The 15,042-nt window shown below is 42.8% G+C and overlaps 2 protein-coding genes across 5 annotated transcripts in view; one reads left to right on the top strand and one right to left on the bottom strand.

The window, feature by feature from the left end:
• Nucleotides 1-6,766, top strand: part of LOC138629003 (uncharacterized) — a 20,300-nt gene extending 13,534 nt beyond the window's left edge. The window contains 5 exon segments of the mRNA XM_069712442.1: nucleotides 2,481-2,614; nucleotides 3,313-3,573; nucleotides 3,912-4,083; nucleotides 4,422-4,463; nucleotides 6,123-6,766. Of these exon segments, the coding sequence (XP_069568543.1) occupies nucleotides 2,481-2,614; nucleotides 3,313-3,573; nucleotides 3,912-4,083; nucleotides 4,422-4,463; nucleotides 6,123-6,224 (711 nt within the window). The 3' untranslated portion in view covers nucleotides 6,225-6,766.
• The window catches only part of nr2f6a (nuclear receptor subfamily 2, group F, member 6a), a 9,172-nt gene continuing 879 nt past the window's right edge, over nucleotides 6,750-15,042 (bottom strand). Inside the window, exons 1-6 of one of the 4 annotated variants that reach the window (XM_069712443.1) lie at nucleotides 14,194-14,335; nucleotides 13,790-14,139; nucleotides 12,352-12,446; nucleotides 10,511-10,842; nucleotides 10,080-10,326; nucleotides 6,750-9,297 (exon numbers count right to left, since the gene is read on the bottom strand). In XM_069712443.1, coding sequence (XP_069568544.1) covers nucleotides 9,023-9,297; nucleotides 10,080-10,326; nucleotides 10,511-10,842; nucleotides 12,352-12,446; nucleotides 13,790-14,058 — 1,218 coding nt within the window. In that variant the 5' untranslated portion in view covers nucleotides 14,059-14,139; nucleotides 14,194-14,335 and the 3' untranslated portion in view covers nucleotides 6,750-9,022. The other 3 variants (XM_069712446.1, XM_069712445.1, XM_069712447.1) reach the window with 3 other exon arrangements.

Here is a 15,042-nt window from a genome sequence, read left to right as displayed (position 1 = left end):
ACACAGTTTGTCTATTTGCAAAGCTTCATCACACGCAGGTTGTGACTTCAATGTGAACATGAATATTCAACAATTCAATCAAAGAATAATTTAGGCTCTCTGGCGGTTTCATTTATTTTTTTTTTTTGGAGGCCTGAAAAGATGACGGTACCCAGTATTACACAAGAAAATAAAAAAAATAAAAAAATGTTTGAATAAAGTCAGAGATAGTCTACGTGAATGTGTGTGTCAGAAATTTTAGCTGACCCTTCAGATTGGTCGTCCAGTTTTGACAGCCACAGTCCAGGAGCATCAGGGCTTAAGCAATTAGGTGTTCATGCTGCTGTCGAGCTCTGTGCTGTTTGTACTTCACAGCAGTAGCCTGGTGAGGTGTTTAGCAGTGATTAATCTATTAGAGGAGTAGTGTGCTCTGAATGTATCATGTCCACCATGGCTCATTATGGAAGGGGAAGGGACACATTCATCAGTTTCTCCAGCGAGGTCTTGGCCTACATACCGCCCAACACTGCAAAGTGAGCAGCGAGTCGCTTCATCGAGATGCCGGTCCTATTCTGGGGCTCTGTTGTATCGCAGTGAAGATGCTTGCCTTGCAGGGAGGCATATATAATGTATGTGGCATGTATAATATATAAAAGGGGTTGAGTTGCCTCTGTGTTGCTGCGTGAATCCCTACAGAGTGTGGTGGCACTAAATGATTCAGTCTGTGAAGGCGCTGCTTCATTCGACACAACTGGAAAAGAGAGAAGAATGGAGTGAAACTAGATTAAAAGCAAAAACAGCATGTTTGAAAACTGTATGTTGCATGTGTCGTATAGGAGACCCAATTAATATTCATCAACATCGGTAACTACCCCAGAGACGAGGAGGAGACCCGAAACCAGATTATAAACATGATTCTGTCACGTCTGTGGCTCCTCCAAAAAATTCTAAATTAGTTATTTTACAAGGATGTAAAAATATTTAATTTTGCAGAAATTCTAAGTCAAAATTATGATCAAGCAACACAAACAAATATGAATGGAAGTGCAAAATTGTTCATTTTTTTTTCTTTAAATGGACTGCGAAATGTTTGCAAGTTGCATTTTCTTAAAAAACTATCTTTTATATTACACGTAAATTTGAGTTTTTTTCGAACCATTTTATCACGTTAGAGAGAAATGTGTGATCATTTTAGACCTTTTATAGACAATCATTTAATTACAAATTTCTGTGGATTTAGTCGGCCATAAAAAAAAAACAATTATTAGTTGCAGCATTAAAAATACTTTGGACATTTAGATTTCTTTGTCGGAAAGTGTCCTTTTCACAAATACTGTCCGGACTGAGAAGCTAAGGCATTAATATCAGCACCTTTCTGCTGCAGTGTATCAGATTCCCTGCAGCTTTGTTTTTTTAATTTTTTTTCTCCCACATGTCCTGCGACTCCACATTCATGAGATCTATTTCACATTCTGCCTTTTTCAGACATTCACATCAACTCACTGGATCTTCATCCTATTTGACTACACTCTGATCCAGAAATAGGTCAAAGACAAGCAGTCATGAATGATGCATTATTACAGTGGATTACATGTGGCATAATGCGGTTGTATTGGTCTTTGTTTCATTTGAGGATGTTTTCTTTTGACTATGTCATATTTTGTCATGTTTTACTTCCAATTCAGTGGCTGTAATGTCGCTGTGTTACACTGTACGTGTTCAAATTTTCAGTTTGGTGAGCGCGTGCTGATTTTACTGAGCCTCTTCTGTGTGCTCACGATGATACGGATGTGTACGTTTTCACACACACTGGTGACGTGCATTTTCACGTCATGTTTGTCGTCGTACGTGTCCCTCTAATTAATTTGGCTGCGTTACTTGTTGAAAAGAATGAAATTGAGGTGAGAGGCAGCTCATCCTGGAAATCTGAAAGGAAGGACTTTCAGTCTCTGGGGCTAACGGATGTGAGAGCTGTCACGTTGGGGCCAAGTCTACCGCCTGTGTGTGTGCGTGTGTGTGTGTGTGTGTGTGTGTGTGTGTGTGTGTGTGTGTGTGTGTGTGTGTGTGTGTGTGTGTGTGTGTGTGTCTGTCCTTGTATCTGTCTGGCTAGATGCATGCATGTCTGGCGGTGACACAGCTTCTCTCAGCCAAGTGTGCCAAGAGCACAGTGTGATGTTCGGTGCTGAAAAGTCTCCCGCTCCGCACTTCACTGCTTATGTGACAGATTTGGTGCAAGGTTTTCCTCCCAGCATAAAAAAAAAAAATACATTTGATACCACGTGAGGATTTTCTTGTATATATCATGATGCTAAATATGTCGTTATGTTTCAGAAGACTCAAAAGACATAAAGATCACATCGTTTGTGTTTTCTGTTGTCATCGTTTTCCTTCTCCGCATGAACAGAATTGAATTACTGGCACTGTGATATTTAACATGTCGTCACTCAATAGAAGAATCATTAAACAAACGGATTGTAAATGAAGCGTGCCTGTATTCTTAGGTGAACCATGTTGGAGAAGTGCGCAGCGCCCAGCTGGCACCGACAGCACCTGACCTGAGGGCGGAGCACAGTGTGGTCTCCTACGGCAACGGAACAGTCAGCATCCACAGTGAGGGAAACTATAAAATCAACAGGTGAGTGACGGTGACAGCTGAAGAGTCCATGACATGAGAAAACCACGGTGCGGTTTGTGCTCAAAGAACAGGACACATTAGAAAAACATGCATCGGTCCTGAACCTTAAAATGCACACATCTCACTTCCTGTAAGGACGCTGATTGATGATTCGGTTAATCTGCTCTCCAGACAATAATAAAAAAAAATAAAAAATTGACGAAACACGTGTTCGGTGTAAAACAGATCAGTTATGGTGATTTGTTTTTATGATTTTGATCTTCATTAAAGTTCATTTGGTGAAGAAATCAAAACATTGGGCGTTTACCTGTTAAACTCTCACACAGACTTTTGAAATAATTTTGCTTTTGAATATGCAGATTATTAAAGTAAACAACATGTAAACATGTTTGTAGGAGGAGTTGATCACACATCTGTAAATAAACCTTGCCCAGTACTTTATGTTATGATCAAATAAACCCCATGATTTCCTCAACAGCCCCATTTGTGCTTTGTATTTCATGCTGATTTGCAACTGCCACCATGCAGCAATGTTGCACGTCAGCAATTAGCATTGCAAGCGTTTGAAACTTCAAAGATGGTGATCATAATGAATATTACACCTGATTAACATGTTAGCATTGTCACGAGAACGTTAGCATGCTGACGCTACCATTGACATCAGTCACCTTATACCAGCATCGTGTTTTTCCACACAGTTTCTCTGCAGACAACAGTAACAGCCGCGTTGCCGAGCCGCTGTACCAGAGCAGCAGGGCCGCAGCTTTCTCCAGCAGCTCCTCGGACGAGGCCAACAGCCTCAGGAAGCCTCGTCCTCATCCTGTGAAGACGGACGAGAGGAAGGACACGGAGCCCATTCCTGCTGCTCAGGTGGTGGTCGAGTCCCAGTATGAGACCGGTTACACCACAGGAGACACTGGCAACGAGCTGGACCGCGACCACACAGGTCACCTGTACAGGTGGGTCAACGCTCTGCTGCCATTTAACACCCGCAAGTATTTAGACGAGACAAGGAAAGCCTTTTTCGGGCAGTTCCAATTATTCACACAATTAAAAAAAAAAAAAAAAAAAAACAGGAAATATAACATAAAGACTCAAACCACAAATTTAAAGAAGAGTTCACCGAAGAGTTGTCGTGTGTACATGCTTGTTCAGAGGCTTTACGGATGAAGATACTGATAAAAAAATAAAATAAAATAAAAAAAAAAATTAAATTGCATTCTCCTCTGTATTTGCCACGGCCTCAATAATGGTTTTAATTTAATAATGATTAAATAATATTCATGTCTTATTCCAGGCTGTACCCAGAGATAATTTCAGACGAGCAGCGCCACAAGTACAAGAAAGAGTTCGAGTCAGATCTGTGTCGTTATAAGAGCCTCTGTACTGAAATGGATGACATCAGTGACCAGATGCACAAGCTGAGCCGAGAACTGGACACGTTGGACGAAGGTTCCACGAAGTACCAGGTAGAGAAAAAAGAGGAGGGAGGAGCGCAGAATGGAAAAATGTCGGGTCGACTGCCAGGAGAATATCTAGTCATAGCTGTGCCTTTTAATTATACCCAGCAGCTTAGATTATCTGCAGTCCAGTGCACAGAGAACCACGAGCAGTGAAGATAAATCAAGCCAGAATTCACTCAATTTTATGCAAGTTATTTATGTATTTATATAATGCTTCTTTTTGTTTTAGTCAAGAGGATTTAAAATGGTCAGGATTCTATATTTTTGTGCTAAAATTTCAGAATTCATTAATATTGTTTATGACATAAACAATTCAATGAGAACATTTCTATTTCCATTTTCAGGGTGTGGCAGATGAATATAACCGACTGAAAGATCTAAAAAAGGTAAGTGGAATAAGACGTATGGTACCATATTATGAAGTTAACAGAACAGGGTAAAATACTCATTCACTTTGAGGCTTTAGCTTAGAAACAAACAAACAAAAAAAAGATGGCTATCACTCGTACTGAGCTGCAGTCGACAGCCAGTGAGCTTATTGTTGGATAAAGACTGAACGCGGGAGGAAACAGCTGGCTTTGTCCAAAGACTACATTTCTTGGCTGCAAGCAGTGACTACCTGGAGTCAGCAGTTACCTAGCAACTCACCAAATATGAACTCTCACTAAAATAGAAAGCAAAACACAAAGTACAAGGAACAGTCTAGTTTGGCAAATATATGGCCGTAAAGCAAACGTTTGCAAAAATTGTATATCGACTAAAACAACCAGCTATAATGTGTTAAAGCTTCAGTATGTATGATTTTAACCTTCAAATAACAGCTTCAAAATAATTTAGATGGTACACGGATTTGTAGGGAGAGTGACTCCTCTTTCATTCCAAGTTTGTGCCCTGAACCTCTTGCCCTGTGTAACTTTGGTGGGCAGAGCTGCAGCATTTTTGAGATCCTCGCCGCTGTGGACGGAAAGCTGGAATGAGCATGGTTTTGATTTTGATTTGATTTGATATATTTAGCGCAAATTTAAAAAGCACACAGGGTTTTACAAGACACAAAAAAAAATTCTGCGCAGTGCCGGGAGAGCCAAAAAAAACAACCTGGTGGGCTTATTTGAAGCCTCCACCCTTTCTTCTTGGTCTTCTTCTTGTCGTGGGCAGCGTTTTGAGCCACCTCATTTCATTTCAGCACCGCGGCGTCCTACACCGCGGCTCCAGCACTGACACATAGTTACTCTTCCTCAGTAGCCTGCGAACATGGCTGAGGTGGAACTAAAGCCCAGAAAAAAAAAAAAAAGAACAGTCATCGGCCTTTCTACTGGCTTTGCTGGCACTGGTCTTTCCTCATTTAGGCATTTTTCTATGTTTTATTTCTTTTTTACCTAAAGTAGAATAGACTGTTGGTTACATACATAACTCCGGGTTCTCCTGGTGTAGCTGTGGTGACCCCACAGACTGTATATAAATGTGGATGTAGCTTTCGGATCTGAAAACATTGGGCCAATGCAGAAGTTCTTTAAGCTGTAATACCACCGAGAGCTACTAGAGGTTGGCCCCAAAAAAAGCCTCCGGCTCCATAGACTTCTATTCAACTTCTCTCTTGAAATACAAAGTCAATCATTTTTTTTTCCCACCAAGCCATTTTGGTGTTGTTAGTTAAAGTCACTCCTTCCTATTAGTTTTTTGGTGGTCAATCTGAAAATAACCCTGTCATTAATTAATTAATAGGTGTAATTAGGTGCCTATTAATTACTAGGCTCAGCAAATGTTAACATATTTTTTGCTTTAACTAGTGAGATTTGGATGTGTTTGCAGGTATGAGCCAGAGCCAGGGGAGTTGTTTTTGACGGTTTGTAGTCTTTCTGCTAAGCTAAGCTAAGTGCCTCCTGGTTCAAGCTTAACTTTTAAAGAACACATAATGGCGCTGTTACCTCTGAAACAGAGTGAATGAGCACATTCCCTAAAACACCAATGTATTTTACTACTGGTTGGTCTGCAGTTGACAGTGTTGATTTAAATATCTGCTTGTTCATATTTTTGTTTTCCCCCAGACGGCAGACTACCAAGCAAAGAAGAAGCAGAGCAAAGAACATAGGCAAAAACTTTTCCACATCAAACGTCTGGTGAAAATCTACGACCAAGGTCTTTGTTAGTGCGCGTGTCGATCGTCTTGTCCGGACAGCTGAGGATGAACCGACGACGAGCGTGAAGAAACAAGGATTCACCCAGCAATTCGCATTGCTTCACTCGGGACTCCCGTTTCTCTCGCTGCACGGAGCGTCCCGGAGCCCAAACCAACTTGACCTCCTCATACCGGCCTCACAGTCACTGATTCATTCATGTTTACAGTGTCTGACGTTTGCAGCTGTCAGAATAGAGCTACTGAATGTCTTTTACTCTGTGTGGTTTTAATGTAAACTGCTTAACAACGTAGCGCCGTTAACGTCTGTATATCTGCCGTTGGATTGTACTTTTAGTCGCAATTTATTTTAATACGTGTTTAACTGCTACAGACTCTTCTCTTGTTGTTATAGGAACTAATGAATGTCCGGTTTTATATGGAAAAAAAAAAATTGCACGTAATGAATGAATGTAATGGAAGACGAGCAAAAGTTATGTAAATAAATTTGGTTTTTTTTTCTTTCTGTTGGCGTACAAATGTGTTTTCATGAATACACTTTTTGCCTTTGGAGTACATGTTGCACTGTTTATTTGGTGTTCTTCATACAGATGAAATTACAACAAGTTTTCAAGTAGTTTGAAAAAAAAAAAAAATGGAACAAAAGACACATCGTCATCTTTTGATTCTTTTAATAACGTTGCCGTATACACATGGAATTTGTAAATCTTTAAAGAACTCAGTAACACAAAGATAAGAAAACATTAATAATATATTTATCCTTTTTTTGTTTTTTTCTTCTCTATGACATGGTTGTGTGAATCGTTGACCAAAGGAAGAATACCCAAATAACTTTCAAAAGGCCCGGTGGTAGATCAAGAAGCGGTTACATCCTTTGACCCAGTAGATACTGAAAAAAAATGCTGAAATGTTAAATTTCTTCCCTTAAAATACCTAAAATATCTGTGATTCTCTAAACTCGCCTCTTGAGACACCCGTGTGAGGTAAACCCTGGTGGACCAGCGAATCAGGGACCATTTCCTTTTAACTCATCATAGACTGTGTGTTTTGGCATCGAATATCCTCAGAGTGCAGCCTTTCTCATCCACGACAACGCTGCCTCACATCACTCACAACATTAGAGACTCGTTGCTTGGAGATGAGAGCATAAACCGCTCTTGTGTCATATTAGTTGTAAATGCCATTAAGATAAGCTTCTTTTTTGACATTTGAACAGATGACAGAGGTATTTTTATGTAAATACACGTAAGAAAACAAACATTTAGGAGCTACCGGTGAAAGCAATACGTTAATGTTTAAATGAACCTTGAATTACGTAATGTAAAAGAAGGATACAGTCTCAACTTAACAGGGATCCAAAACAACATTTGAACATGCAAAAAGACAAAGTTGGCCTCAATATATATATACACATTTCCATACAGTTTCAAGAGATTGTTACCCCCAGAAATGGTATTAATGAACGTAAACTGGTAGTGTTGGTTATAAACGCTCTGTTCACCAGCTACATTTGTCAAGCTAATTATTGTTGTGAATTATTTCTCATGATTGAACCCAAGTTAGATGTCAGCCTGCCGTTTATCAGTAAAAAAAAAAAAAAAAAAAAAAAAGAAGCATGATCCAAACAATGCTGAATGTACCATATTCAGTCAATTCAAAACTTATATTCGAAAGACAACTGAAAATCACTTTGGGGATCTTTTTAAAAAGACACAAGACAAATGCTTGTGATGCTCGTAAGACTCATAATTCATAGGTGTCCCAATTTCATACTGAATAACAAGGCAGTTGTCAAAAAGAAGGCGGTTTCTGGTGAACACAATTTACAGAGGTTTGTGTTTAGGAAATATCAGACTAAAGCATTCTGATGTCTCGTGAGGTATTAGTCCGTTCTCATGTAACTGTGGCTTTTATTTTTTAATTTTTTTTTTTTTTTTTTTTTAAATCTTCTTCAACTACAGCAACAGTGAGCCCTGTGGATGAATTTAAATGCACTGTTCACTTGATGGTCAGGCAGTCATGAGAGTCCGGTCGGCTTTTTTTTTCCCTTTGTTTTGTGCACTAATTATTCTATTTAAAAACCATCTCTGAGGATGACATGATAGACTTTGGTGAATTTTTCCTTGGTTTTATTTCATTTCTGTTCCTTTTTAGCAGCTCCTCGGCTCCTCATCAGCGTTGAGGGTAAGCGAGCAGTAAATTCAGGAGTTCCCCTTCGGCAGCGAGGCCCACGGCTGTCTGATGCTCCAGCCCGTTCAGTTAGATCCATTATAATCATGACGCTGCGTCATCACGGTTTAAGTTATGTGGTTAAAAAGCTCACTGTATCACAAATGGTGAGCCGTGGAAAATGAGCCCAATGTGGGGGGAAAATTGTTCCTCCAACTTTTCGACGGCAGGACAGTTTTGTCCTCTTGATGTATTTATAGCAGGGTGCTGCTGCCCTCTACATGAAACTGTGGTGTCTTTAGTCACTATGACATGCAGGTGGTGACATGACTGGCTGTGGTGGCCATATCGAAGCCCAGCAGGAGGAGCTGGTCTCTGGCCCGAGACCTGGCACCAGAACGGCCGGGCTGGCAGCGAGACAGCTCCAGCCTGGCACTGGCTTCTCTCTTCTCTGGAGACCCGTGTGGAGAACGAGGGCTCGTTTCATGGAGGGGAATTGAGCGGTTAAAAGTACAGTACAGTATGACGGCCAGCTGGCACTGCAGTTTGATACCCACACAGATGGATCGTGATGAGTCAGGAGGTTTCCTGCGGGTCCCTGTCGTCACTAATCCCAGACGGAGACCTCGTCCATCAGGGGAGCTATTGTCCTGGGACGTAGGGCCAGCTGATTGAGCTTCCGGAGAGCTGCATGTCACGGATGAGCGTCTCAATGGGTGTCTTTCCTACCAGACGCATGAAAAAGAGCTGGGAGATGAGGCTGGCAGGAACGGCACGCAGGGCGGGCAGGCGGAGGAGCAGGCGGCCGAAGCGCTGAGGCTGACTCGGGTACTGCATCCTCTCGTACTCCGTCAGAGCCACCTGAGCCTTCTCCTGCAGAGACTCCACATGGACTGGGTCTGTTAGACCACAGGCGTCTGAAAGGGAGGGAGGAGCAGGCGGTTACTTAATAGTGTGGGCAGGTTACATAAAGAGTCGTGATGAGCCAAGGTTGAAATCCCGGCAAATAATGTGATAAAACGCCCCGCAGGGGGGGAAAACACACAAACATAGAGCCTCAACAGATGTCTGCTGGAGGACAAACACACAACTTTCACCCTTTAAGCTTCACTTAAACTTATCATTTTCAAAAGTTGATGCTTTTAGAGGTGACACAACGAGCGACTTCTTTAGACCTCAGTCCAGAGATGCACAATGCTGCACAGTGATCAATGCGGTCAGTAAATTATACAGCAGGTACAGCGTTACTGCATTTTCATTAATAAGCCAGGAGATGGTGCCATCGTAGGTAAATTCATAGGTTAATGTGGCAAACTTCACTGCAGTTGCACATCCTTTTGCTGCTACTTTTACTGTTGTCGTCCAGTAACTTTAGATTTTTGTGATCAGTCCCCATTGATGGTCGTCTCAGATGATTGTACACCTGAGGATCCGTTTACTCAGCCTGTGCAAAAGAGCCGTAAAATGTGCTCTGCGAGTCTGGACGGCCTTTATCTAGTCTGGGAAAATAAACCTGACGGCGTACATCAAGTTGAAATGTAGTATCCCGTAAAAGTCAAGAGATCTCAGCCTCTGCTGCTTAGTTTTATCACTGAACTTTGAACCTTTCTCCAACTTCAACGGACGGGCTTCCTCGGGAGTATCGTAGTATGCTGTGTCCCAATAACGGCAAATGATGCCGGTGAGCAGGAGCAATCACCTGGCGAGAAGAGCGCGATGGCCTTGAGACAGCTGTACTCGGCAGAGTCCACCTGCAGCCGGGTCAGCTTGTCCACCTGGTCCTGGAACACCCTCACCTGGTCCATGAAGGACACCACGCGCTCCGCGGACATGGGCGAGGAGTGGAAACCCGCCGCGGCCAACAACGGAGCCATGTGGAGCGGCAGGGCCGACTGGGCTGCGTTGAGGATGAACAGCTCGCTCCAGCTCAGCCTCAGCAGGGCCACCTGTGGATTTGTGAGCGTGTTCATCAGACACCCCTATACCGTTATCATGCATCTTTAATGTTCACTGTACTCATTCTATATTTATGCTGGTTATAAACGTGATTTGATCGCCTTTACAGTGTCTTTTACACTTGTATGCATCCCAACACAGCAAACCTTTGTCCTCCAAGTGAACTCTACTAACCTGGTCTGACACAGGCAGCTCAGGGAAGTAAGGGATGTTTCTGGCCCACTCGACAGTGCTGAAGAGTAACCGGGCAGCCAGTTCACAGATGTTATCGATGCCCATGGCGTTATCCGGACCGGCCTGCTGGTTGTACTGGTGTCCGAACCGGCTGCTGGGGTACGGCTCGGCGCGCAGCAGCTGGGAAATAAGCTCGGACACCGGCTGGCCTCCGCCACTGCCTCCATTGTTGTTGTTGTAGAACTCGCCACCTCCAAGCCCACTGGCACCACCTATGGGCGTGATGGAGGGGCTGAGGCTCGGCTGAGGTGGGATGCGACCGCGTTGAACTGCTGTAGTTTGGTTGGGGGACAAAGGGGAGGAGAGGGGGAGGGAGAGGAGAGGAGAGGAGAGGAGAGGAGAGGAGAGGAGAGGAGAGGAGAGGAGAGGAGAGGAGAGGAGAGGAGAGGAGAGGAGAGGAGAAGATGAAGGCAGAGGAGAAAATTGTGAAGAACAAGGGGAGGTGAAGGAGGGGATTTGGAGAAGAAAACCAAGAGAAAGAAAAGTTAAAACTGAGTTCAGCCAGCGGTGTATGTCAGATTATCAGCAGACAGGCTTGACCCAATTAGGCAGCTATTCTTCAAGATTGAAAGGAGGCACAATCGAATCCAGACCCGATTCCTCAGCAAGCGTGTCAGACCGGGGGAGAAATGTTCCTATTCTCGTCAGGCTAAATGAAGGTTATCTACAGAAATAGAGACTTTGTGACAAGAATTTACTTATAAAATTTTGAAATCTTTAAAATATTTATTCAGGAGGAAAAATCTAACACGACACTGCTGTAACCACAAAGAGGATTGCGTCTGCGCTCCTGTGAGACCGCGGAGCATGACTCGGTGCAGAGAAAGCATTATTGCCAAAACTGAGACGGAGGGGCAGATTATTGAGTGGAGACTCACTCATCTGGGGTTATGAATTCATGTAGTAAGCATCTGTCCTGCTTACGTGTCCTTGAGCAAGACACTGAATCCGTACCACACGGGAATGCCGCTCAGTGTCTGCCTCTGACCTTTGACCTCCCTGTGAGAAAAGGCAATTTCTCTACAGGGAGCCATAATGTGTCTCATTAGCATGCTTTATGATCTGCGGTTATGGGAAGAACGACTAAGATTTGTATTTATAATCACATAACTCCTATTAAAAACGAGGTGAAATATCTTCCTTGTGTTTTCAATGTCGAAAGTCCTTTTACATTTGGAAGCATTCAGGTATTTATTTGTTATTTGTTTCAGTGTGTCTTGCAGAGTGACATTCACTTGAGCGCCACCACTTAAGGTGAAATCCCCGTATTGGATTCTTCCCGATCGAGCCAACAAGTCAGATGGTTTGCGGAGCTTCAAGCGGAGGCTTACGACTCGGGGACGCAGGTGCCTTAGCACTGTATTCCTCTCAGTCACTCTTACACAGGCACTAGATTAAGCCACTTAGTACATGGCATTGAGCTGACACGCATGGCTAGCTGAGCCATGATATGGCCCAGACAGCCATGTGTGCCATTTTCTCTGCACTGTGGAGTGGAGGAGGCAAGATAACGACAAAGACAATTTAATACTACACCATGAATGATTTTTTTTTTTTTTTTTTCTGAAAGCAGCTGACGGAAGTAATGAGAAGGCTCTCCGAGGCCTCCTTCCCAACCAAAAAAAAAACCAATTATTGCCTTTTTTTCATTTTCATATTAATTCAAGTATTTCCAGTATGGCACAAGTACAATCATATAATGTCCCACAGTGTGTATCATTTTTTTTTTCTCTCTCCAGAGGACATGAATGGCTGGGAAAGGCATTGAACAGGCTAGATACCTTCTTTGCGCATGCCAACGCGGAAACACTTCTTCAGGCGACAGTACTGGCATTGGTTCCTGTGGTGCTGGTCTATTTGACACTCTCTGTTTGACCTGAGAACGTAAACAGATAATTACAGGAATATAGGTCATTAATTATCCATAAAACAATACCGCAGATTGTATTTTCTTTTGCGAAATGAATACGTTTGCGCCAACGTAATCAGTCGGATTTACGCGGGTGTCAGGTTGTGTGATCTGATTTGACCTCGACACACAAATTAGCACAACCGTACTAACCTAAAGACAAATACATAACTAATCTTCTGCTGCACCGCAAATGTGAAAAAGAAACCTTGATGTAAGGTCATCATCTTCTATTCAAAGACATTTTGATATACATACAAGCTGTTCGCAGATTAAGAGTCGTGTCTACAGCCTGAGACCAACACTTCCCGTTTACAGAGCTTCTGAGCATTAATATTGCATTAGGAGGTTTTCCATGAGGCTGCGCACAACATCACTTTGCTTAGAGAGCAGATGGCTGTACCGTTCACAACCAGCGCTTTCATTCTCGTTGAAATCAAATAGAACTGAAATTATTAGTCCATTAAATCAGCAGAAAAAAAAATATTTGCACAGTTAATTGTTTGAATTACTACTTAGGAACAAATAACCAGCAATCACATGGCCCTGACAAGTTATAATATCTTTGGCTTTAGGCTGTTGTTATGACAAAGCATAACAACTGAAGTAGACATCAGATAGATGATGAAAATAATCACTAATTGTAGCCTTAAATTCAAGATTGTAAGTATGTAAATGGAGAGTCATTTACAACATCTAGCAAAGTACAGCTGCAAACTAACAGCTTCGTGTTTGTTTTCAATTCACCTTTTTATTTTCTTAATTCATTGAGTTATCCTTTAGGCAGTAAAATGTGAAAGAAATTGAAATTTGCACCCCCACAATTCCCCAGCGCCGAAGACGACACACTAAATATACTTGTTCTGTCTGATTAAGAGTCCAAAATGCACCGATATTCACTTTACTAACCTACAAGACAAAGAAAAGCGGGAAAAATCTCCACATTTAAAAAGCAGGAACTGGAAAATGTTCAAAATTTGTGTTTGTAAAATGTTAAATATCTTTTATTTAACAGTTGATGAACATGTTTTGTCGATGAACTAAACTCTGGATGGACTAACAAATTATTTAAATGTATATTCCAATCATAAATTTGTAAAATAAACGTTTTTGAAAATCATAATTGGTAAAAAAAAACAAAAAACAAAAAACCGAGAGACAACACAGGAGCCATGCTGTCGGTGCAACGAATACCAGACACCACAATACATTTTACAACTCGTATCCTCTTCTGGCTACAATCGAGCATGCGTGTCATCGTCAAAACAACAACAAAGATTACCCATCATGCCTCGCGGTCCGCGTCTCACCTGCAAGTGTAGCTGAGGTTGCGTCTGACGCTGCGCTTGAAGAAGCTCTTGCAGCCCTCGCAGGTGAACACGCCGTAATGTTTGCCGCTGGACTTGTCCCCGCACACCACGCAGTCCACCACGCAGGCCTTGTCCTCGTCCGCGGCCTCCATGTCGCTGCCCCCGGCCTGGGGAGAACCGTCCTCCTCCTCGCCCCTCAGGTAGCTCTTGTCCCCCAACCCGTTGCTGCCTCCATTGGGATCTCCCCAGCCCCCACTCACCATGGCCATCGCTTGGTTACCGAACCACCGCAGAAGAAAATGGGGACAGGCAGCCAAGATGTCTGGTTGCTGTCAAGGTAACATAAATATCTGAAAGTCCACGCTGTGAGTTGTCCTCCCTCCCTCCCCCCCCTCTCACCTCACCTGGAGAGACTCAGTAGTGTCTTCCTGTCTGTGCTCTCATTTGTTAATTAAGTCTATGGATTATTTTTAGGACCATTTAACTGAGTTTAAAAAAAAAAAAAAAAAAACAGTCCTCAGGCTTAATAGGCAGATGTCAATGCGTGAAAAAATAAATAAATAAAAAAGGCTGCGAGCTTTGAGGAGGATGTTTATCAGAGGAAGGAAACAACAACCAACCCAAGCCCAGCTCAGTCTCCTCCCACTCCACTATGACCTGGAAACAGTCTGTGTGGCAACTTCTGCATGTCTGTGGGTTTCAATGCCTCCTTTTCTTCTCCCGTCCGTCTCTCCGCGTGCTGTGCGTTTTGTCCTATTTTGTCCTCCTTTCGGACCAGTTCCTGAGGTTGGTTCAATCAAGAGAAGAGAAGCCCGGTCCAAGTCGAATAGCTTCACACTTCTTCAGCCAGAGAGAGGAGCCCTTTTATAAAAAAAAAATAAAAAAAAAAACAGGAAACAATGAGTCAAACATACAGTGCGCATTCCCAAACCGAAAAAAAAAAAAAAAAAAAAAGAGAGCGCAAGGACAGAAAAAGACGTGCGAGTAAAAAAACAAAAAGGACATGAGGTTTGAAGAGGTATCTCCCCCGTACTGTTGTCCTGTCTCACCCCCCTCAACACGTACAGCTCTTGTCTCTGTAGCAACAGTAATGGCTGAAAAAGGACCTCAGTGGAGCTCGCCTCAGCACATGCCTGGAGAGGATTTGACCACCCCTCTTAAAGTACCCCTGACACCGAAATGGGTCTCTGCTCGGAGCAGGTACTCTTCTCTCTCTCTCTCTCTCTCTGTGTGTGTGTGAGGCTAAAAAATTA

Source organism: Brachyistius frenatus, unplaced genomic scaffold, assembly GCF_029030835.1.
Source record: "Brachyistius frenatus isolate BFR_SWC_R1_liver_20210118 unplaced genomic scaffold, ASM2903083v1 Contig_110, whole genome shotgun sequence".
NCBI lineage: Eukaryota > Metazoa > Chordata > Actinopteri > Embiotocidae > Brachyistius > Brachyistius frenatus.
This window is presented reverse-complemented; position numbering and strand designations above follow the sequence as displayed.